The sequence below is a fragment of the Brienomyrus brachyistius genome, chromosome 5 (assembly GCF_023856365.1).
Source record: "Brienomyrus brachyistius isolate T26 chromosome 5, BBRACH_0.4, whole genome shotgun sequence".
Classification (NCBI taxonomy): domain Eukaryota; kingdom Metazoa; phylum Chordata; class Actinopteri; order Osteoglossiformes; family Mormyridae; genus Brienomyrus; species Brienomyrus brachyistius.
The window spans coordinates 1,655,580-1,678,863 of NC_064537.1; the positions used below are offsets into that span (position 1 = coordinate 1,655,580).

At 52.3% G+C, this 23,284-nt stretch overlaps 2 protein-coding genes across 2 annotated transcripts; both read left to right on the forward strand.

Annotated features, from left to right (window-relative positions):
• The first annotated feature begins 3,686 nt into the window (after positions 1-3,686).
• On the forward strand, positions 3,687-6,931 carry si:ch211-286b5.5 (uncharacterized protein LOC100003596 homolog). Its single transcript, XM_049012776.1, has 3 exons — positions 3,687-4,135; positions 5,977-6,103; positions 6,296-6,931. Exons 1-2 carry the CDS (start codon positions 4,046-4,048, stop codon positions 6,100-6,102), a joined length of 216 nt encoding a protein of 71 aa, XP_048868733.1. The 5' UTR covers positions 3,687-4,045; the 3' UTR covers position 6,103; positions 6,296-6,931.
• A 1,402-nt stretch (positions 6,932-8,333) lies between these two features.
• LOC125741618 (histone-arginine methyltransferase CARM1-like) lies at positions 8,334-19,180 on the forward strand. Its single transcript, XM_049012777.1, is given in 22 exon segments — positions 8,334-8,518; positions 11,194-11,319; positions 11,991-12,014; positions 12,017-12,093; positions 12,201-12,305; positions 13,044-13,154; positions 14,989-15,054; positions 15,056-15,167; positions 15,293-15,383; positions 15,692-15,734; positions 15,736-15,771; positions 16,151-16,195; positions 16,197-16,237; positions 16,331-16,420; positions 16,507-16,549; positions 16,551-16,645; positions 16,768-16,857; positions 16,949-17,061; positions 17,140-17,217; positions 17,632-17,700; positions 17,833-17,859; positions 17,862-19,180. Coding segments are annotated over 22 exon segments (1,740 nt in total). The 5' UTR covers positions 8,334-8,376; the 3' UTR covers positions 17,978-19,180.
• The last annotated feature ends 4,104 nt before the right edge of the window (positions 19,181-23,284 follow it).

Here is a 23,284-nt window from a genome sequence, read left to right on the forward strand (position 1 = left end):
ACTGAGGGCAGATTCTGTATATGAACACCAAGTGACTGGGGGGTAGGTTTGTCTGGTCCGTGTGCATTTATTGGGATTCGAGGTCCTCCCGCCATTTTCTGCCAGTCCCAGGGGGCGGAGCAGCTTGCTATCGATGGTGTGGCGGCACACTGTGAGTGGCGGGGAGGGGAAATGGCAGGATTCCACGAGGAGAGACCGAGGCTAGGTCTCTCTTTTCAGGGACCCCAGGCAGACCCTAACCCTAACCCTCCTCGTTAGATCTCACCAGCTGGGGGGGTGGGGGGGTGTGGCATTTCCCCATGCTCCGAGCCGGCCCCGGGGGTGCCTGCAGGACACCGTTAAAAGCTTCTTCCATTTCACATTTGGGTTAGGGTTTGATCAGTGCCCACTGAAGTCCCATTCTATGCTGAGTGGATGAACGTTACGATGTGCTTGTAATACAGGGTTATCAGATAATCCATGCCAAGGAGGACACGTTCAGCCAGAACAGGATTTGCAAACTATCATTCTAATTAAAAGCACTTAAGTGCTGAGTTTTTGCTGTGTGCTGATTGGTCAGCCTCCTATAATCACGCATGTGTCACTAATGTTGATGCGAAACAGCTAGATGAGTCTTTCAGTCACTTAAGGAAACAATACAGTTAAAGCACAAGAAGAACTGAACTAGTCAGCCAAGCACTGGAGTTTTCCAGTTTTAAAGTAGTTTGTAAAACCTGTGTCTCCCTGACATGGATCATCTGGTCACACTATTATAATGGCTGGAAGAGATGCAGTAGACATCGGTGACAGATTGTGAGATGAAGATCTGGCAGATGAGCAGTGGGACTGACTACAGGCCAAAGACATCATGATAAACGTCGCGATCATGAAACAGGCCCCTTTCAAATTAGAAAAACTGATCAGCAAAACAAAAAGTTGCAACAAAAGCACATGCCAGGCTACAAAATCCATGTGTGAAGAGAGTTCACTGCGTACTGCAGCATCCGCTGTGGCTTCCTCCTGCAGTGCAAAGACGTGCAGGTAGGTGGAATGGAGTCTTTAAACTGGCCATGGTGTACGAACGTGTTCCCTGTGACGGACTCCAGTTAGCTCTTTACAGCCTGGGAAGGACTCCAGGCCCGTCAGAACCCTGACGTAGATAAGCATTTGGATAGTAGATGGACAGGTTTTATTTACTGCGGTATCTGTAGGCAGATGGTCACTATGGAAAAGCTTTGCCTCCCACTGGCAGCTGGGAATTAGCACTGCGCAGTGCAGTCTGGAGCTGTGAAAAAATGTGAGAAAAAGACATTTCAGCGGAAGAGAGTCATCGGATGCAGCAGGAGCCTGTAGATCTGTGAGGGGGGGGGAATCAGGCGACAGACTAGCCCCAGAAAGGTGGCTGGTGGTTTCAATCCCGCGTCTTTGTGCGTGTGGAGTTTCTCCCAAATAATTACAACTGACCTTCTACGCAAACTTGAACTTGTAAACCCTCACTTCACTCAGACCTCCTAGTTATGTATATGTGATAAAGGATTCAGATTAGACTCTCAAGGACTAGTAAGTCACATGATTTGGAGGAAAAGGGCAGGGCAGAAGGTTTCACGCTGCATGGCAGATTAAACGCATTGCTGCTTCTGGACTGTGCAGCAGGGGGCAGTATCTCGGAGACAAGGGTGAACCTCCTTCTGGATGGTACAGCAGCCGTAGTTACTTGGCTTGATAAACACACTGATAAACATACTTCACAATCATGACAAAAGCCTGATATAAAGTCATGACAGTAACATTGTACTGCTGAGTAAAAGGAAACTGACGTCGGGTAAATATGAAGCGTCCCTGGGTGCACAGCAGTGGGCTGTGGTTGGTGTTAAGGGTCCCTCCTTACTTTAGCTCTTACCAAGATTCTACAAATGTACAATGGCGCCTCCATGTGGAAGAAATTTAATTGCTATTGATTTACAAGTGAAACCGCCAACTTCAACAAATGCCTGTATGTTTACATTTATCTACCACTTAGACGCAAAGTAACTTACAGCAAAGAGAAGGGTTTCGATTTATATGTTTCCCTGGAAGCTGAAACTCCTACCTTTTTGTTAATGGTATAATGCTCTGCGTGGGTGCAAGCTGTATATAACAAGCAATGACCATCTTACTTCCCATAATCTTTCTAAAGGGACTGAAAAAATGTGAATAATTTTCATATTTGAGTCATTTTGATGATCAGGAAAACTAGATTTTACTTAGGAATTCAAGTAATCAGAAAGGAATTAGCTTGTCAATGTTGTCAGGGTCACTCTTCCAAGAGTGTCAATTGCTGGGAAGGTCAGACCTACACAGGCATGAGGAAACACAGGGTTAGTGGCAGGGCAGGGGGGCTGACTGAGCGTCGGACAGGCGAAGGTGAGCAAGGAACAGGAGAGGCAGAAGACAATGAATGAACACTCAGTAAGCACCGTGAAAGGAAGCAATACCTCACAGTATGTGCAAGGGTTGGCAGGGCATTCAGTGGAAAGAAACAAGTGTTATTGTTAGCTGGGGCAATCAGGGAGCGCCCCCTGCAGGGCGTGGCAATAAAACAATCAAAGTTCTACATGTGTAGTTGGTGCATTTTCTCCTCACTGATGAGGTTACATGTATTTCTCTAGCAGGCACGTTTATCCAAAGTGAGATGCATTTCTTTGAGAAAGCAGTCCCCCGGTTGGGGGGTGGGGGCCGTGATAAAACCAGCAACCTCCCTGTCACAGGCACTGCAGAGTCACACACCACTGAGATTTTGCTTTTGAGACAAAAGCTAACTGAAACAATAATTAACTAGAATAAAACAGTAATTATCTGTCATGAAATACAGATTTTTAAGGCTGTACTGTACTGGTTGTCCAAGTACTGAAAGTCGCCAACACGTGGCTTTTGCTCACAATGATCAAAGACAGCAGGAATCATCTCAGCTTTTATTTGAGTCGCATTTTATCCATAAACTTCACAAGCGCCTCGGGTCTCTGTAGGGCTTAGGGTGCAGTGCGCGATTTGGGACAAAGGCAGTGACTGTAGATTCTAAGTTTTGGTCGCTAGATGGCAGGAGATCATTCTAATATATAGGAGATCCGTCATTTACCTTACCTACAAATCCATCAATCTAGCCATGTTCCAAGCTCTTAACCTTGACAAGATCGTGGTAAAGACTGGACCGTATCCCAAGTAGCACTGGGCACTGCAGACAGGATGCCACTGCCACGATACTCATACAGCTTGTCTGTTACTGCAGTATAACTGAGCAGAAACATAAAATAAGAGCAAGGGTGTAGCCAGAAATTTTGGTCACCCTGACAAAATATCACTGCCGCCCAGCCCAGTTTTCCGTATCATTTTTTTCAAGGGTTCCTGTCAAATGCTCCCCCGGATCTGCCAAAGTATCCATGGCCGTCCTGAATAAGAGCATTCAGGTTCACTGGATTATTCGCTGATGATCAAGCTCTCTTCTTTTGTTGATCTTTTACCAGCATCTTTAATGAAATTAAATTATAATAATCTAATGGAGAGGAACAGTAGGGCTAAAGCTCAGCCACTCACAGGTGAAGTAACCCCAGATGCACGGAACCACCTGAGCTGCGTGCCGCCATCGCTCCTGAAATATAGCGCTTTGTCTTTATTTGCACCGTTTCGCTTTCATTTCAATGTTTTTTCCTGGAGCCCTCGATTTTACTTAGTCAATGGGAATTATAAATAGAAAACTAAAGTGATTTAATGTCTCTTGTGGATATTTTCTTGAAATTAAATAATTGATTTTAGTTTAGCTGTTATGCGGTGAACTTTAAACCTACTGTGAAATTATTCTGCTCTTCCCGTGTCGCCCGATAATTCTGAAGCGACAAGTGGATCTCGGATGTTTTCCCGAAAGTGCCGCTTTGTGAACCTGTAACCTTCCCTCGATCTGAAGGCGACCTCGCCAGCAATTAGGAAGCTGTCTGGGCTGCCAAAGGAAAGGGGAGCCGGAGCGTGTCAGCCCGCTTCGCCTCGTTTCGTTCTTTCTGTTCCTCCCGAAGCGGATCCTTCTGCCCCCGCTGTCATGTCCAACAGCAGCGCAAACAGCAGCCTGGCGATGGCGCACAAAGCTGTCAGGCAGCTACAATTGGAAGCCAGAGTGTCCAGGATCAAGGTGAGAGATCCGGGCGGCGATGGCGGTGCCGCCGGGAGATGGCCGCTGCCCGGAGCCGCCTGGCCTGCCGTTTGTCTATAGCTGATATTGTGGATCCCTAAACTGTATATAGCCTAAATTATAATGTATTATTACAATCAGGAGAACGATGGAGCAGATCCGAATGCGTGTTGCACGTGTACTTCATATTACTATAGGAACCTTATCATTTAGCAATAACAATTATAGAGCCTCTATTAAAAATTATGGAGAGTCATCGCTCATTATGAGTTTGTACTATTTAGTTTAATCTACAAGTGAACCTTGAATGTGCCGAAATGTGTATTCTGTCGTTTAAAGTGACCGCTGAAGTCGATTTTTTATAACGCCCCGGAAACGTCTGCCTGCGGGGGACCTTAGGATGGGAGAGAATATTGGGAAAGCTTCACGGCGGCCGGCAGGGGGGTGGGAGGCGCCCCGGGCGCCCGATGTGCGCGAATGTGAATGGTACCGATATATGTGTGTGTGTGTGTGTGTGTGTGTGTGTGTGTGTGTGTGTGTGTGTGTGTGTGTGTGTGTGTGTGTGTGTGTCTGTGTGTGTGTTATGCAAAAGTTTGGGCACCCTAAAAGTTCCAAAGTCTGATTCGTTTTACAAGGTTTCAGACCTTAATCAGTTCCTTAGATCTGATGCATGGCATCATTAGTAAATGTCAGCTGGTGCCAATTTCTAAACTTTACAAATACTCTGACTCTTCAAACCTTATGCACACATTTGTGGACACTCAACAGCCATGGGTTTTTCTAAGCAGCTGTATAAGACTTTGAAGATGAAAGTTACTGATGCCCACATTGCAGGAGAGGGCTACTAAAAAGAGGTTTCTACAACGGGACAATGATCCTAAACATAGCTCAAAATCCACCATGGACTACCTGAAGAGACGCTGAAGGTTTTGCAAAGGCCATCACTGTCCCCTGATTTAAACATCATTGAAAATTTGTGGGTAGATCTTAAAAGAGCTTTGCGTACAAGACAACCAAAGAATATTACAGAACTAGAAGCCTTTTGCAAGGAAGAATGGGAGAAAATCCCAAATACAAAAACTGAAAGACTTTCAGCTGACTATAAAAAGCGTTTGTAAGCTGTGATATCCGCCAGAGGAGGTGTTACTACTGTAAGTACTGATTATGTAGGGTGGCCAAACTTTTGCACAGTGCCAAAATAATGTTTTTATTTTTTATCTTTGTTCAATTTGACATAAAGAATAACTATGCATCAATGTTTGCTGAAAATATTGTGCATTTTTTTTCCATTTCCTAGAGAGACTGCATGTATTTAAATCTTTTCAATTAAAAAAATGACCAAAATTTGTTATCAAGGGGTGGCCAAACTTCTACATAACACTGTGTGTGTGTGTGTGTGTGTAAACAGATTATCAATAACAAAGTGTTATTTTACTATTTAATATAAGCAGAGGGGCCACTGCAAGATTTACCAAGGGACACTCCCACACCGGTTACCAAATGGTACCGAGTGCCCACTTTCATAACAGATGACCACCCAAATTGTTTGAGGGGGGTGGGGGGCAGTATGTGTGAGCGATTGCCCCTGGCCCCTGCGGGCCGCGCGTCTCCCCCTGGCCCCTGCGGGGCCGCGCGTCTCCCCCTGGCCCCTGCGGGCCGCGAGTCTCCCCCTGGCCCCTGCGGGCCGCGCGTCTCCCCCTGGCCCCTGCGGGCCGCGCGTCTCCCCCTGGCCCCTGCGGGCCGCGCGTCTCCCCCTGGCCCCTGCCGGCCGCGCGTCTCCCCCGGGCCCCTGCGGGCCGCGCGTCTCCCCCTGGCTCCTGCTGACTGCACGTATCCTGCAGGTCTCACAGGCTGCCTCGGACCTGAAGGGCTTCTGTCTGCAGAATGCACACAGGGACCCCCTCCTGATGGGGGTGTCATCCAGTGACAACCCCTTCAGACCCCCCAAGTCTTGCAGCCTTTTCTGAGGTAACCCTACCTCCATCCTGTTGTTTCCTTTTGTCCCCACAGGGGGCGCTGAGCTGTCTCTCCATACATGAACATCAATCTGTGTTATTCCGCTGCTCTTTTGCATGTACTCTGACCTCCTGCTGGGTCCCCCCTCCACAGAAACAATGATGGAGGGTGGGGGTTCACCGTTTGCCCCCTTCTCTCTTTCAGGCCCAGTTGCCACACTCAGAGGCGGAGCCCCCAATCCATTCAGCCTGTCCACACTTAGACCACTCTTTTCTGGGAGATGTTCTCCACAACAATGGCTACCCCCCCCCCGCACAACACACACAGACACAGACACACCTGACCAACCTGCCACCTTCTATCCCCAAACAAAACACAACCCGACTTCTCCAAGAAAGAAGTCTATTTTTACACTGTTATATTAAACATCTTACCAGACTGTTATTCAAAGATCAGTTTACATTTTAGGCATTTAAATAACCTTTTGGTTTGAGGGTTTTTTTAAGTACCACTGCTGACAGCCAGTCTCGCAAACCCACACCCTACTGCATACCACACCCTGCTTTGAGACAGCCCCCCCTCATCTGGCAGCACAGACTGCTCTGTCACCACCCCCCCATGATGGGTGTCGTCCGTGAAGGGAACTTTTAAGGTGCAGCTGGTGTTGAAGAGCAGACACTGACTCCGTTCTCATCTACACTGCATCTCCAGCAGCCGTCCAGACGCACTGCAGCCAAAACTGTAGGATGAGGAAGTGCCTGACCTGCGTGTTGGTGTGTGTATCGCCTTGACAGCCTGAATCCCACCCCACCCCACCCCCATGCTGCTCTTACCCTTCTGTGCCGCCAGTAACATCCACCATTTTGCATTCAGGATCTGTGTAAAGACTTGTTTATCGGTACCGTTGTATGCCGTAGGGTCGGACCGCGTGCCTTAAAGCACAGAATCCACAGGACGGTTCGCATTTTTCACTCGGCAGCGGTGGGGTGGAATGTGTCCAGAGAGAAGCCTCTTGCTCGCTACAATTTACTTCTCCTGTTTCACGCTTCCAGCTAAATGAAAGTGATCCTTTAATTGCCTTACATCGTTCACTGGTACAGGAATCGTCTGATTGCAGTGCACAATGCTGGCGAGATAAAAGTCACAGACCTACCAGGAAGAACAGCTGCACGGTGAACTTTCAGCCTTTGTGGTGCCATGTTCTCCATGACAGACATGCCTGGAGGGGCACCTATAACCTACATTTGTACGGGTGGGGTATTTGTGCGGCCAGCATCCGGGGCGTGAGCCCCTTTGGTCTGAATAAAGCGTCTGCACAGACCACATCTACACAAGCTGACCCTGACGGCTCTAGTCATTTTGGGAATAAACAAGGACGCCAGAGACACTCAGGCAGCCCCTGTGTGTCGCACTCTGGAGATGCTCCCTTTCTCAGCTCTCGGTCTGTTTGTCGTCTGTTTTGTCTCATTTCCTGAATCCTTCAGTAAAATGGTCTCTATTCCTGAGTAAAAATGCTTTTCTTTATTATTGTTTCTTTATTTCTCTTCCTACATCCACCTCCTTTTCTGGCAAAACCTATTAAGAACGTAAACAATGTCTATTCCTGTCATTCGGCATGCGCCAAACTCTTGGTAACTGAAGCCGTCGGCAGCCGTCTTTCAAGAACCTTACTGCCCTTTGCTCGCCATTAGGGGGCGGTATTTCGACCGGGTCCGGCACACGTCATTTCCTTGATGGCAGGCAAAGTGGACCCTTAAATCTTTTTTCCCCCTGCGAAGTTTTGCATGAACATCACAGTCAGGCTTTGTGAAAACCTTACATAAGCGTAATGTACAGATAGCTAATGACATTAAACTGGCAGGTGCTGTTAATGCCTCAATCACGGATGAACTGCCTTATACAATGACATTATAAAATAGATTTATGAAAACATTAAACAATTTTGTGAATGACTCGTCTGTTTTGTGAATTTTTAATGCATTTGTCGACAGCTAGTGTGCCTTTAATTTATGTTTTTTACGGTTTGTTCTTGTGTAAGTCACCGCTACTATTACCTTTAACCTGTGAATTGGTCTTTGGATGGTAGGAGCATAAAACGTCCCGTCTGAAATCCGGCGTTAGATCTACTCTGGCGGCGGGGGGGCAGAGCCGGAGGGGGGGCTTTTGGGGGGGGGGGGCTGGGGGTCGCTCCGCGGACGTGGGGTGGCGCTAGCGAGTCGCTCTGGTCTTATGTGCGCAGAGAGGCGCGGAGCGTGTGGCCCCCGCGGCTCTGCACCCAGTCGAAGATGGCGGTGTCCGTGTTCTCCGGCGTGCGGCTCCTCTCCATCGTGGATGCCAACGGAGAGATACAGCGGCACGCCGAGCAGCAGCCCCTGCGGCTGGAAGTGAAATCCACGCCGGACGCGGCCCTGATTAACCTTTCCAACGGTGGGTAGACGCCGGCTTTCCTCTGCAGTGTCCCGGCCGGCCCAGGAGCGGCCGAAAGCCGGCTGGGATCTGCGCTCAGTCCGCGCAGCGCGGCCCGCTCGCCTGATGTGGTTTCTTCCGCCGCAGCCCCGCGATCGCTTAGCTTCGGACCTGCAGTATTTTCTCCCCCCAAAACCCGGGGAGACCCTGGTGGGACCGTACGCGTCGCGGAGCACCTTAGCCAGACAATCCGCGTCCCGGTGGTGGCTTTCGGTTCCGAACCAAAACTATAACGCACGGCGACCCGCCACGATCATGTGGTCGGGACGCTGTTTGCAGCTCGGGAGATGCGTTCAAAGCCCGAGTCGTAGCGCCGATACTCAGGAGGGGGTGCAGTTTGTCGCCCGACGTGCATTAATTAAAATGTAACCAGTTTCCCCCTTTTTTGATACGTGTAGCTTAAGCGTGACGCCGCATTGGAGGGACTGACAGCCCGGTGGATGTGCGAGTTGTTCGCTCGGAGCGGAGCCGCTGGGCACCGCGGTCTGCACGGCCGTCTAACAACGCTCGCCCCGCACATCGTGCGCTTTCCGCCGCACGGCGTCTACGCATTACCCGCTGCGATCTGCCACGCCGGCCCGGTAATCGGACACCCAGCCTGTCCAGCGCGGCTCCTCCAAAAAGCTCATGGACTCTTCCTGCGGCTTTTCAATGCGGCCACAATGAGCGCGTCCCGCTGCCGCCCCCCCGGCTCTCGGTCCGCAGTGAACAATGGCTCCCCGCCCCCATCCACGGCCCCCTTCCCCGGCTCCCACGCTTTTAGCGGCTCCCGATCGAGCCGCTTTTTGTTTCACGCCGAATGGCGCAGATGGGGACGGGAGGCCTTCACGTGGGACATTCGGTCTTTTTTTTCCCTCTTGCCGCCGGCGATTTTCACAATCAAAAGCCGGTAGTTGTTCTATACAAGTTTCCGCTATCTCGGTGCTATTTGCCCCTGACGCAGAGTGGGACCCCCGTAGCCCCTCATGGTGCCGCTTACAGGCATGAATCACATGTAAAACCGGGGCAGTTAGCCTGCGAAACGCAAACAGCGCAGGTTACGCAAAAGCCATACGTGCGGCTAGGAGAGGGCGGCCAGCCCTCCTCCGCAATCCTCCCCACCTCCCACCTTTCTAGCGATAATAATTTTATTCTGGAGCCCGGAAAATATATAGTGAACAGGCAGTACATGTGCGGAAGGAGAAATCCGTGCTTGTTGGGACCTAGAGGCGCACATGTCGAGCCCACAGGGTACCTGCTGCAAAAATTACATTTACTAAGTTGTTTCCTGATCCTGGTGCTTGCAAATGTGACCAGTTAATAAGTGAAAACTTCAGAGCTTTAATGCTGGAGGGGGGTGCTCCATTAATGCTGCTGCTTTGCGGTTCCCTGCTCTGAAACTTACTCCTGGATGTCATGGTTATTCAGATGGCAACAATGGCTAGATATTCTGTCATTTTGCTTTCAGATCCGTCCTAGCGGAGGAACTCAGGCTTCTGATTAGGCTCTGTGCCGTGGTGCTTTAACCCCGGCCACGTGTCTGGGTGTTGGCATCGGGTTTGCTGCCCCCCGGCTGACCGCTGTCCATCACATTTGCTTGGTGGTTGAGCCGTAGCCGCCCCCGTGTGGATTATTCTGGAAAGGCAGGTCCGTCTTTGTCTCGTGGGTCCATTCCTGGTTCATTTCTTGTCCTTTTTCAGTGGTTGAGGCTCAAACCCAGTTCTGCTGGCTTTATTCCGTGGACATCTTAGGGTTGTCTCTCAAAACCCAGTCCTGGGTTGGACCCCAGGCTTCACTGAGACATCATTGATTCATGATTATGCGCCCCTCCCTCGCAGGCCCGCTTACGGAGGTCAGGTTGCGCTCCAGGCTTCGTGTTGTTTTGCGATGTTCAGATTGTTGCTGTGTTCCGGAGTCTGGTTTCCCCGCCCGCTCTGCTCTCCAAATGGGAAGTACGGCATTGTGGTGCCGCTTGTGTTTGGGTTCTTAATGAATCGCCCGCGCTGCCCCGACCCCATAACCCTCTCCACCATGAGTGGGAGCATCTCTCAGCTCGGCTGCTGCGTGACCCTCGGCCTGCTGTCTGCCTTACAGATACAGGCCATGAGGTCACCTTCAGCTCTGCTCCTTCCTGAATGGCTTTCTCTGTTTAAACAGGTCCTCTGTGAAAATGCAGCATATGTGGGAAGTTGGGGGGGGTGGTGTGCATCCCTGCAGGTTAGGCCTCTGCCTGTGATCGGAAGGTCACCGGTTCAGATCTCCGATGGGCCTTTCAGCAAAGGTCATTACCCCTGGTACAGGGCACTGGATGGATGGCCGACCCTGTGCTCAGACCCAAAGCTTCACGCTCACCTGTATATGTGTGTTTTTAGAAAAGCAGGGCATTGCTGGGATGTGGGGGGGGGGGGGGGTGCATCCCAGTGTTCCTGCTCTCATACGTGTACAAATGGCAAGTAAAACATTTTATTTAAGCAGAACTTGGCACATTGTCTGTTATAACGCTGTTCTTGTCTGTCTCAAAAATGTGCCTGATGTGTGTTTCCATGCAGCTGTCAGTGCTGGGTTGCGGGGGGTGGGTTGTACTCGGTGAGGACCCCGGCCGCTGTGGCCCCCCGGCCGCTGTGGCCCCCTGGCTCACAGGCTCTTCCCTCTTTCAGCAGAGGACACGTGTCTCTTCAAATGCTCGGTGTCACGGCAGACAGAGTGCAGTCGCGTGGGCAAGCAGTCCTTCATCATCACACTGGGCTGCAACAGTGTCCTGCTGCAGTTCACCTCCCCGGCAGGTAACGCTCCGCCACGCCCCCCCCCCCCCCCCCCCCCCCCCCCCCCAGCCGGGCCGACTGCCTTCCCGCCCCTTTGCTGTCAGGACTTAGGATTTATGCTGCGTTCCATTTACTTCAGAGGCTGGCAGTCGGCGCTGGGAATGACACCCAGTTAACCGCGTTCCAGTACAATTCAGCAGTACCAAGAACCTGTTTCAGAAAGAAGGATTTCTCGCTTGGCTGGATAACTTGTCATTTAAATGGCATTTATCATCCTTCACTTACATTTAGCCCAGACTACCTTGAGTTTAACAAGTTCTCCATCCAGTTGTTAGCCTTTGTTATCAATATCATAATGCATTACACTGTACGTCATTCATACAAGCACCATAGCAACATGTTCGCAGATAGAGGCTGGGACTGTACTGTGTGTCATTGAAACTGAAGTAAGACATAATTGCTAATAAAACAGTACACAACTCCAGCTTTACTTCTGAAGGGTGCAGCCATTGAATGAGGGTTGCGGTTGCAGAGGTTCCTCCAACTTTCCTAGTTGGAAATCCTACTTCAGGGGGCATTTGTGTTGAAATTTCCGACTTCCGAGTTCAAACAGAATGCAGCGTAAGATTCATCCTGACCGGGAGCTTCTGTGGCTGAAAAGCGATACCCACACACACTCTCGCCCTCTCCAGACTTCAACTCCTTCTACAACATCCTGACAGTCGTGGACACAGCGTGGAGAGGTCCGTGTTCAGTGAACGGACAGAGGAGTCCTCTGCTGTGCAGTACTTTCAGGTGAGCGACCCCTGCAGGCCACTGTGGAGCAGTTTCTGACTCCTGGTTTTTATTCCCGAGTCTTTTAGGATTTGCTGAAAGTGTGTGATCCATCTCTCTGTCCCCAGTTTTATGGCTACCTCTCCCAGCAGCAGAACATGATGCAGGATTACGTCCGGACAGGAACGTACCAGCGGGCCATCCTTCAGAACCACACTGACTTCAAGGACAAGGTGCTGGGAGCCGTACTTCCTTAGACCCTGCTGCCTTTCCTACTGTGAGCTAAACGGGAACAGTTTCGTTTTAGTTCCCGTCGTGTCTGAATCAAACAGCAGCTCATTAAGAGCGACCTGCGCCTGACACTCATTACAGCCAGACAAGGCCGTTAGATCTACCTGTTTTGATGTGAACCATCAGAGAACATGGCTGGTCGCATTTGGCCTTTGACCCCACAGCCCGAGGTCACATGACCACTTTGTCTGTTTGGACTTAAAGAAGAGTCAGGGGGGGCCGCCGTGTGATGGGGCCATAGCGAGCCTGACTGAAGCATGGGCGGGATTTTCCTGCTCCCCCCCTGGCTAATAAAACTGATGCTGAAGCATGTCACCTTCCACAGGAAGTGAGAAAAAGCTGCCAGCCCTGTTCTGCCTCGGGTTTGTCGAGCTTGACGGACCGACGATAATGCGGATGTAGACCATTGGCGCGCTTAGCATGTGACAGTCAAACAGGCCCCTTGTTTACTGTGGGTCAGAGCTTCTCTAGTGGCTGTTTAAGCCATTTAGTGTCTGAGTCAATCCAAGCCAGTAGGGCGTCATTCAGTGGGTATAGACTAAATGTTGGACCTTCCAGATGAGTTAGCCTTTCCAGTTTTGGTGGGCGGTAGTTGGTGTGGTGTACGTCACATTTCTCAGCAGATGGAACCTGGGGGGGCAGACTCTGTGGGGCGTTAAACACACTTCCCTCTGGCCCAGGTGGTGCTGGACGTGGGCTGCGGCTCCGGTATCCTGTCCTTCTTCGCCGCCCAGGCGGGAGCGAGGAAGGTGTATGCGGTGGAAGCCAGCACCATGGCCCAGCACGCCGAGGTGAGCCAGCGCTCAGAAAAGCCACCCTAAGGACTGTATAAAGGTTTATCCAGGCGGCACGAGGAGAGGAGAGGAGAGGAAGAGGAGAGAAGAGAACGTATCTGTTTCTGTTGTTTGCTTTTGTAGTTCCTGCAGCACCGCAGACGCGGATCTGAAACGATGCTGTATATGATGTAGTAATATCACTGTGTCTAAGAGGCGTATTGTGATGCAGAGAAGTTAGTGATCTGCATAAATCCAGCGTATCTTTAATAATCCACTCGGCTGCCGCACCACCCACATTGTCTCCTCTTTCCAAAGATGGCTGCTGATCGGTCCCCATTCTTCACCGCTGATTCAGTGCTTTTTGCTTCCTTGATATTCCATGATATTCCATAATATTCCCGCTACCCATTGGCTGAGATTGACAGGCCCGAACTGAAATCCCTAATGTGCTCTAAGCCAGGGTTTCATCGCGTGGGCTGCCAGTCGAAAATCGGGAGAGGCTATTGGTCCGTAAAAGGCCTTCGGTACCATGCTTAATTTGGGCAGTAAGTACTGTATAATAGGGCAGAACCATTTATCGATTTCAGATGGAAATCGCAGTTTGAAACGACGCGATTAGCAGATCGCAAAGACTGCAATGTAGGGTATGTATTTTACAGCACGTCTGAACGAGGGTTTAAATGTGTGACGATAGGGTTACAGATTCATGCCGTCCTCCGTGTGTGAGAGTCTTGCTCACCAATCAGCAGTGGCCCAAGGTGACTGTGTATAAGAACACGTGAAACCCAAGGAGAAGATTACACTCGCAACGCGAAAAGATATTGATCCCGCCGCTAAGCTTTAAGCGAATTACCCTATTTCACGGTCAGAGATCATTTACAGAAAGGTCTTGTTATTAGGGCTCCAAGCAGCGGAAGCTGCCGGAATCCTGTTTTATTATTGCTTTATTTAACTTAACACAGTCACAGCTTATGTAATAAGTGTTTGCTTGATGTTTGATCGTTCTCTGCTAACTTAACCCTTGTGTACGCGGCACTTCCAGAAAACGCTTTACTAAGGGTGAAAAGGCTGTTGGTAAATGCAGCACTTAAAAAGGGGCATGTAATTATAATACCCATTTTACCATGTTTGGCTCACTAGTGACACAGCACTTTTTTGGCAAGTAAATTCCCATGAAACATATTAAGGTATTTTGTCTTAAATTTCTAGTAAATTATTGTGGGTGAAGAGTACGTGTCATGATGGGGAAAGAGTCCACATCGAGCCCTGCGACTGTCCTCATATGATCATGTGAGAAGTTGTTTGTTTAGAAACTGTTCTTAGTGCTCAGGAATCAGGAATTCAGTAAATGTGTGTACAGTGACACCTACTCGCGGCTCACATGTTTAAAAATGATTTGCCAGGCTGTTCCAGACACAGTAAAAGAGAGAAACACTGGCGGCCCTCAGCATTTCTGGAACTTTTCTCATTAAAGCTTTTGAGTTTATAGATAATACACATATAGATAATACACATATAGATAATACACATCTTTTATGTTTTATGTGAATTATCTGAACAGAACCCCATGTGTTAGTTTCTGTGTCTGAATGTGAATTTTGTTTCTTTGCTATAGAAATGTACTTTTTTTTTTTTTTACTTGAATATCGTGCTTGGTTATTAAATGCCATCTAACGAGGTCCAGATGCCTTGGACAACATGCAGTGATAAAAGGGCCTTCATTGAGAACCATGGCTGTAAGATGCGCTTGGTGACTTTTTCTCATAGAATAAAGGCCATCTTGTGGGTACAGTTTAAATCTTGAGCAAGTCCCTCAGAGCCTCACCCACCTCCCGGATCCCCCCCCCAGGTCCTAGTGAACAGCAACGGGCTGACAGACCGGGTGGTGGTGATCCCGGGCAAGGTGGAGGAGGTGGACCCTACCCGAGCAGGTGGACATCATCATCTCCGAGCCCATGGGCTACATGCTCTTCAATGAGAGGATGCTGGAGAGCTACCTGCACGCCAAGAAGTTCCTCAAACCCAACGGTGAGACCCCCCACTAGGCACCCGTCCCCCCCCCCCCCCCGACTTGCCGCTGTGGCACTTGCCGCTGTGGCACTTGCCGCTGTGGCACTTGCCGGTACCTGTGTTACGTGACCTCACCTCTGCAGGTAACCTGTTCCCCACCATCGGCGACGTGCACCTGGCCCCCTTCACAGACGAGCAGCTCTACATGGAGCAGTTCACCAAGGCAAACTTCTGGTATGGCTACCTGGGGGTGTGGCCTGTGTGTGCATGTGACCTGTGAGGGCGGGGGCTACTGAGCATACTGGGTGGCACTGGATTATACCATACTAGTGCAGTAGCAGGTGATACTTTCCAATAAGCGGTGTTCGGTCGGGTTTCCCTTCGTGGATCGAGGCCTGTGTCACTTTACCTTGTTTTGAGTGGTGACTGGCTTCCCTTTACAGGCCCGGTTTGTAAACCTGATCCAGTCCAGACAGGCAGCCCATTGTGAACTTATGGGTGATGCTATAACTCCTCCCTTTTCTCCCTGGTCCCACCCCCAGGTACCAGCCATCCTTCCATGGCGTCGACCTGTCTGCCCTCAGGGTGGGCTGCCGTCGACGAGTATTTCCGGCAGCCGATCGTGGGTAAGTTAGGGCTCAAAGATTCGCCTGTACTGCTTGGGGGGTGGGGTGGGGAGAGTAACCGCAACCCCTCCAGAGGACCAATCACATTTTGTTAATCTTGCCGGGGGAGAAATCAGAAGAGAAGACTTATGGTCTTACAGGGAGGGGGCATATAGAAACAAGCTGATGTTTTGTATGGGCATGTAGTCGGGGGGGGGGGGGGGGGGGGTCCCACATCTGCATGAATGACTGTGTGTGTGTAGCTGGCAGCAGGTGATTATCTGGCAGCTTTGAGATGTTCCTCAGACGTGCGTTTCCTTCCCATCTGTGAGTTGTGAGTGATCCGACACGAATGCTTGGCCCCCAGAGGAGCCTCTCTCACTCCCACTCTTCCAGGACACCTTCGATATCCGCATCTTGATGGCCAAGTCGGTGAAGTACAACGGTCAACTTCTTGGATGCCAAGGAAGGAGATCTTCACAGGTCCGTCCCCAGGTCCCTCACCGCCGAGCCTCTGTGGCCGTGCTTTGCCATTTCACCTGTCTTTCTTAAATGTAAGTGTCTCTGTCATTGAAGGATAGAGATCCCCTACAAGTTCCTCATGGTCCATTCGGGCCTGGTGCACGGCCTGGCATTCTGGTTTGACGTGGCTTTCATCGGCTCAGTGTGAGTCGTCATGTGAACCCGCCGGTGTGATGATTTAAGGCTGCCTGCCCCATGTGATCCTGACCCCTCATCTGACCCCCCCGCAGGATGACAGTCTGGCTGTCCACGGCCCCCACGGAGCCCCTCACCCCACTGGTATCAGGTGCGCTGCCTCCTGCAGTCACCCCTCTTCGCCAAGGCTGGGGACACCATGTCCGGCACGGTGCTGCTCATCGCCAACAAGAGGTGAGGGGGCCCAGGACCTCATCTCCCTAGAGATGCCCCCCCCCCCCCCCCCCCCCCCCCCATGCCCTCTTTTGTGACACCACCAAGCCAACCTCCCCCCCCCATCCCTTGCACTCCGACAGGCAGAGTTACGATATCAGCATCGTGGCCCAGGTGGACCAGACCGGCTCCAAATCCAGCAACTTGCTGGATCTGAAAAACCCCTTTTTCAGGTCTGTCTCCCGAGCCGGTGGTGGTGGGGGTGTGGTGGGCTGGGGTGGGGGGCGGGTCTCTCTGACTCATTCAGCTGTGCTTCTCGCACAGGTACACAGGGGCGAGTCCAGCACCGCCTCCTGGCTCACACTACACCTCCCCGTCTGAAAACATGTGGAACACAGCGGGGACCTACAGCGTAAACCAGGGCATGCCCGGCTCAGGTAAACGCAGTGAGCCCTCCCTCCACCCCCCGGGCACCCCTCCCCATCACTGACCCCCTTCCTCCATCTTACCCCCAGGGATGCCTGCGGCCTATGACCTGAGCACCGTCATCGGCAGTGGCTCCTCGGTGTCGCATAACAACCTCATTCCTCTGGGTAGGGACTGACTGGGTGTGGGTGGGTGGGTGGGTGCGGGCTGGGTGTGGGCTGGGTGGGCGGGCTGGGGTGTGGGCTGGGTGTGGGCTGGGTGTGGGCTGGGTGGGTGGGTTTGGGTGTGGGGTGGGTGGGTGGGTGCGGGCTGGGTGTGGGTGGGGGCGGGCTGGGTGGGTGGGTGCGGGGTGGGTGCGGGCTGGGTGTGTGTGTGGGCGGGCTGGGGTGGGTGGGGTGCGGGCTGGGTGGGTGGGTTTGGGTGGGCTGGGTGTGTGTGTGGGTGGGCGGGTGGGTGGGGCTCACATACTCACGTCACCAGGGCTGCTCTCTCAGGCTGGATACTGACGTTTACAGATGGGCGGGGGCTGGTCTTCCTGTGGCCCTGCTGACTTTCTCTCCGCTCCCCCTCTCTCTCTCCAGTCAACGCGGGGATTGTGAACCACACCCACTCCAGAATGGGCTCCATCATGAGCACAGGCATCGTCCAGGGTATGGCGGCGCCCTACCGGGGCTCACCAGCATGCGGGGTGCTTTGAATCCTGGGGTGTCCTGTTCCGAGTGTGAGATGACCTGCTGGTGTGTGTGTGTGTGTGTGTGTGTGTGTGTGTGTAACCTTTTCAGGAAGCTCAGCTGGCCAATCAGGACCAAGCAGCAGCAGCAGCAGCCCCACTACCCAGTGAACACCCAGCTGACCATGGGCGGCCCACCCCTCTCCATGGCCTCTCCCATGGCCATCCCCAGCAGCACCATGCACTATGGCAGTTAGGGACCCCCCCCAGCCTGCCCGAGGTGCATACCCTGACCCCCAACCCACCCCCTCCCAACCAGAGGAAAACCAAAACTGGCGACTTTCGAAAAGAGCCATTTTTTTTTGGGTCATCTCAGCGGTATTCTGCACCTTTGCACCCCCACTCCAGGCTCCTTTCTTCACACCTTCCCATCAGTTTCAACAGTGCCCCCCCCCTCCCCCCGCAAGGCCCACCTGATCCGTCATGATTGTCGCCCATTGGCAGCCCATGGGCTGAAGGACAGAGAGGCTGTTGCACCGGATGCGATACTCGTTATTCCCAGGATACTCGTACGTGTGACTCCCAGACTTGACTCTGCCGCTCCATGGGGTGACCTTGCTTTCACCCCTGAACCCGTCACAGTGACCTTCACGGCTGGTCACGTCTCGCTGTCCATCTCTGGAGTGTTACCTGCCCGTGGTGTTTGAGGCTCCCCCCACTTCAGACATGGCCTCTCCGCCGGGAACAAATCCTTCTGCTCGCCTCAGAACTTTGCGTGAGCGAAGTGTTTCTGCACGGCGATTTGTGGGTTAGTCGACTCGGAGGACCAGGAGACCGGGAAGCCCGGGCCGCTGCTCGATGATCCATTTTGTGTGTGTGTGTGTTTTTGCTACGCTGAGCTTCCCGCTAGTCTAGCAGGTGATACTTGTCTAAACATGCACCTCTCCACCTGTAGACTTCCAGCATTTTCTAACTGAACTTACCCCCATACTGCTTAGGTGGATGATGTGGACAGGTTGTTAGAGAACCTCTGAGCCCCCTCCCCTTTCGGTGCATTTGAGGAATGAACCCCAAAGAGGTGTGTTGGGGCGGGGTGAGTGTGGAACACGGCCTGGGCCTCAGACTTTGGAGCGATGCTGGTTGGCTCGGCCGTACCGTCCTCCTTATCCTGCGCTCTGAGACCAACAGGCTGCTGTGTGTACCTTTCCCCCCCCCCCCCCCCCAAAGGCAGTATTTGTTGCCTCAGCTGTGAACAGAGAAACAAGCAGGTTCTCTTGTTTGCTTTCAGTCATAGGTCATGGACTTTGTCAATTTTGATTTTGAAACTTTTAAGGAGGAACTTAGTGTCTTGTCTAGTTTGTAGAGTTTTGCCTTCCCCCCCCCCACCCCCTTTCACACAAAAGACAAACAAAAACCACAAAAACGAGCAGATTAAACTGTGGAGAAGGCCTTGTAATTTATCAGTCTGTATTGGTGGCAAATTCCTGGTGTTTCTGTGGCTGCGGGGACCTTCCTGAATATAGCCTAGCCACCGCTAGCCATCGCCAGGCCCTGCCATCAGTTGGCCTGCCATCAGTTGGCCTGCCACCGCCGGCCTGCCATCAGTTGGCCTGCCACCGCCGGCCTGCCACTGCCTTATTTCATTTGCAGTCCAAACAAAGAGCCATCAGCAATTGAAGTGTCAGTGGCCCTTAGGGGCCTTTAACCAGAGGGCTTCTGGCTACAAATCTTGGGAACTGGAGATTCCTTATTCCTTAATTATATAATTTCTTCATAATTTTTCTTCCTTAAACAGTTTTATGTACTGTTTTTTAAATCAGATTTTACTGAGTCACTGTGAAATATCACACTTCACAGCTCCAGTTTAAGGCAGCAAACCTCTCCCTGCCAGTTTATCACCTTATCAGCAACGGCACCAGCTGTGCCCAATCAGGAGGGGGGCTGCAGTCATCTGAGTACCCATAATCCTCGGTGCCCCTCCCCCCACAAAGCTGGCATGCTGCCAGAGTGTACTTGTGTTGTTTTACTAAGTACCTGTCCTCCATGTTTTGACACTGGTGATCTACGACTGTCGGTTCCAGGGAACGCAGTCCTCTCAGGTGCTCATCAGTCTTCACCGGTTGACTGGCAGGTAAGTGAGTTGTACTAGCAAGGTCTCACACCACATGCATCCAAGTTTACAGAAGTCAAAGCGAGATGGTGGAGGAGGTCCACCCCAGACTTTGCTGTACGTGCGAGGCCATGGGTAGGAGATTCGTGGCTTAAATCCAAAGAAAGTGGTGTCTTAGATGAAGGGTTAGGGTTAGCGATAATGTCTACAGCACAAGTAGAAGTGTAGGGCCGTGGATTTAATGAAATCGCATCCGGCTTCCATCACTGCTCACCATCTAGCATCCAGCCCCTTACCCTGGCCAGTGTGGTGGGGTCTCCCGTAAGTGCTGAGAGATTTCACCTCCATACAATAACGTTGCGAACATCTGACACTTGAGGGCCAGTGTTTGGATAGAAGCCCAGGAGAAGTGAGAATGTGCAAGAGCGTGGTGAGAGGCTTGAACAGCAGGGTCATAGCTGTCAGTGCGGCAGTTACGGAGCTGGCAAGGTCAGCCAGCCAGACTGGACCACAGGCAGCCAAGACATTTATTTATAAAGCACATGCAGAATCAGTAAGCGCTCACCAAAGACCTGTGTCACCTAGTCAATGGACACTATTCAAAAAAATCCTGCCCTAAAATATATAAAAACAAATCAAATGGCCATCACTATACATACATTTCCTTTTCTTGTTGAATTCTAACAGTGACATTCGACCAACACTAACATTCATGGCAAAAAAGGCTTTTAATCTGGATTTTAAAGCTGATGGAGCTGATCTAATGTGAAATGGATGATTATTCCAAAGGCTCAGAGCAGTGACCGCAGAGGCACGGTCACCCTTCGACTATGACCGAGACCGTGGGACTGCCGGCAGCGACCGCAGAGGCACGGTCACCCTTCGACTATGACCGAGACCGTGGGACTGACGGCAGCGACCGCAGAGGCACGGTCACCCTTCGACTATGACCGAGACCGTGGGACTGCCGGCAGCGACCGCAGAGGCACGGTCACCCTTCGACTATGACCGAGACCGTGGGACTGACGGCAGCGACCGCAGAGGCACGGTCACCCTTCGACTATGACCGAGACCGTGGGACTGACGGCAGCGACCGCAGAGGCACGGTCACCCTTTCGACTATGACTGAGACCCGCGGGACTGACGGGCTGCGACCGCAGAGGCACGGTCACTCATAGACTATGACCGAGACCGCGGGACTGACGGCAGCGACCGCAGAGGCACGGTCACCCCTTCGACTATGACCGAGACCGTGGGACTGACGGCAGCGACCGCAGAGGCACGGTCACCCTTCGACTATGACCGAGACCGCGGGACTGACGGCAGCGAGCGCAGAGGCACGGTCACCCTTCGACTATGACCGAGACCGCGGGACTGACGGGCAGCGACCGCAGAGGCACGGTCCACCCTTAGACTATGACCGAGACCGTGGGACTGATGAACATATCTAACATGAAGAGAAAAGGCTCTAATATTGATACGTGAGGAGCCCCACACTCAACTAACAGACAATGAGAATTAATGTCCAATAAGTCGGTTTTGTGGCCAAAGTGGCTAAATAAGATTTGAACCAGTTTAAAGCTGCTTTAGATGTCAGCCATTGCTCTACATGCTGTATTAGCGTGATCGATGGTGCCAAAGGCAGCGCTGATAGGGCGATTCCCTGTCAGGTGCGCGCAGTAGGTCATTTGCCACCTTCAATAATGCAGATTCCAAGGTGTGAATTGCCCGCAACCTAGATTGGACCTTCTCCTGCACTTCATTCTTGTTCACAAAATTTAACAGTTGTATTGAGACGACTAGAAAGCTTTGGAACAAATGGCGGCCTTGAAATGGGTCTGTAATTACTAAACCTTAAGATCCAGATTCTGCTTCAGTAACTGGCTGAATCACGGCTTGTTTCAGAGAAGCAGGCACAGTACCACAGGCTAGATTGGACAACAATGCCTGTGGTGAGGGGAGATGGATCAGGACCAGATGGGTAATCTGGCATCTAATATTCCAGATAAATGAGGAAGTCACATAATTCAGAAGAAGCTTCAAGATAAAAGCTAGGTGGAAGTTTGAATGCCTAGTTAATTGTATTGAACAGAACCTTTGGCCTTTTTTCTGAGAAAATATCTGAAAAATATGTAGTTTTAGCTTCTCTAATCCCTTTCTGAGAAGTGGCCAAATGATCATCAGATGCACTCAGTTTTATCCTGTTTACCGTCTGCTTTTCTACACGATCACCTGACCTCCATGACACAGTCCTGCAACTAAGGCTGAGATTTAGGTTTAGCATTCTTAATCTTCAAAAGTGCAACAGATATTCTGTTTAGTGAGCAGCTATATCTGCCCTGTGACAGACCAGTGCAGTTCAGCTTGTGAGGGCATCCCTTAAGTTTGTCGATCTTCATCAGCTAGCTACAGCCCAGGAAGGCAGCAGGAAGCCATTTACGCCATTGCCCTGCGTCGGGCCCCATAACCTTCACCGGGCCGCCGATGGCGCGCGGTCACGTTACCCGGCGTCGGGGCCGTAACCTTCACCTGGCCGCCGATGGCGCGCGGACGTCACCCTGCGTCGGGCCCGTAACCTTCACCGGGCCGCCGATGGCGCGCGGACGTTACCCGGCGTCGGGGCCGTAACCTTCACCTGGCCGCCGATGGCGCGCGGCACGTCACCCTGCGTCGGGCCTGTAACCTTCACCGGGCCGCCGATGGCGCGCGGTCACGTCACCCTGCGTCGGGCCGTAACCTTCACCGGGCCGCCGATGGCGCGCGGACGTCACCCTGCGTCGGGGGCCGTAACCTTCACCGGCCGCCGATGGCGCGCGGTACGTCACCCTGCGTCGGGGCCGTAACCTTCACCGGGCCGCCGATGGCGCTCGCGGACGTCACCCTGCGTCGGGGCCGTAACCTTCACCGGGCCGCCGATGGCGCGCGGACCGTCACCCTGCGTCGGGGCCGTAACCTTCACCCGGACCGCCGATGGCGCGCGGACGTCACCCTGCGTCGGGGCCGTAAACCTTCACCGGACCGCCGATGGCGCGCGGACGACACCCCTGCGTCGGGGCCGTAACCTTCACCGGGCCGCCGATGGCGCGCGGGACGTCACCCTGCGTCGGGGCCGTAACCTTCACCGGGCCGTCGATGGCGCGCGGGACGTCACCCTGCGTCGGGGCCGTAACCTTCACCGGGCCGCCGATGGCGCGCGGACGTCACCCCTGCGTCGGGCCGTAACCTTCACCGGGCCGCCGATGGCGCGCGTTGAACGTTACCCTGCGTCGGGCCGTAACCTTCACCTGGCCGCCGATGCGATGGCGCGTCGGAACGTTACCCTGCGTCGGGCCGTAACCTTCACCTGGCCGCCGATGGCGCGCGGACATCACCCTGCGTCGGGGCCGTAACCTTCACCGGACCGGCGATGGCGCGCGGAACGTTACCCTGCGTCGGGCCCGTAACCTTCACCTGG

Bases quoted from the DNA above. Each gene is read 5' to 3' on its own strand.
- si:ch211-286b5.5 (XM_049012776.1), top strand. From the start codon at position 4,046: ATGTCCAACAGCAGCGCAAACAGCAGCCTGGCGATGGCGCACAAAGCT. The intron at 4,136-5,976 runs GTGAGAGATCCG...CGTATCCTGCAG, and splicing joins CCAGAGTGTCCAGGATCAAG to GTCTCACAGGCTGCCTCGGA.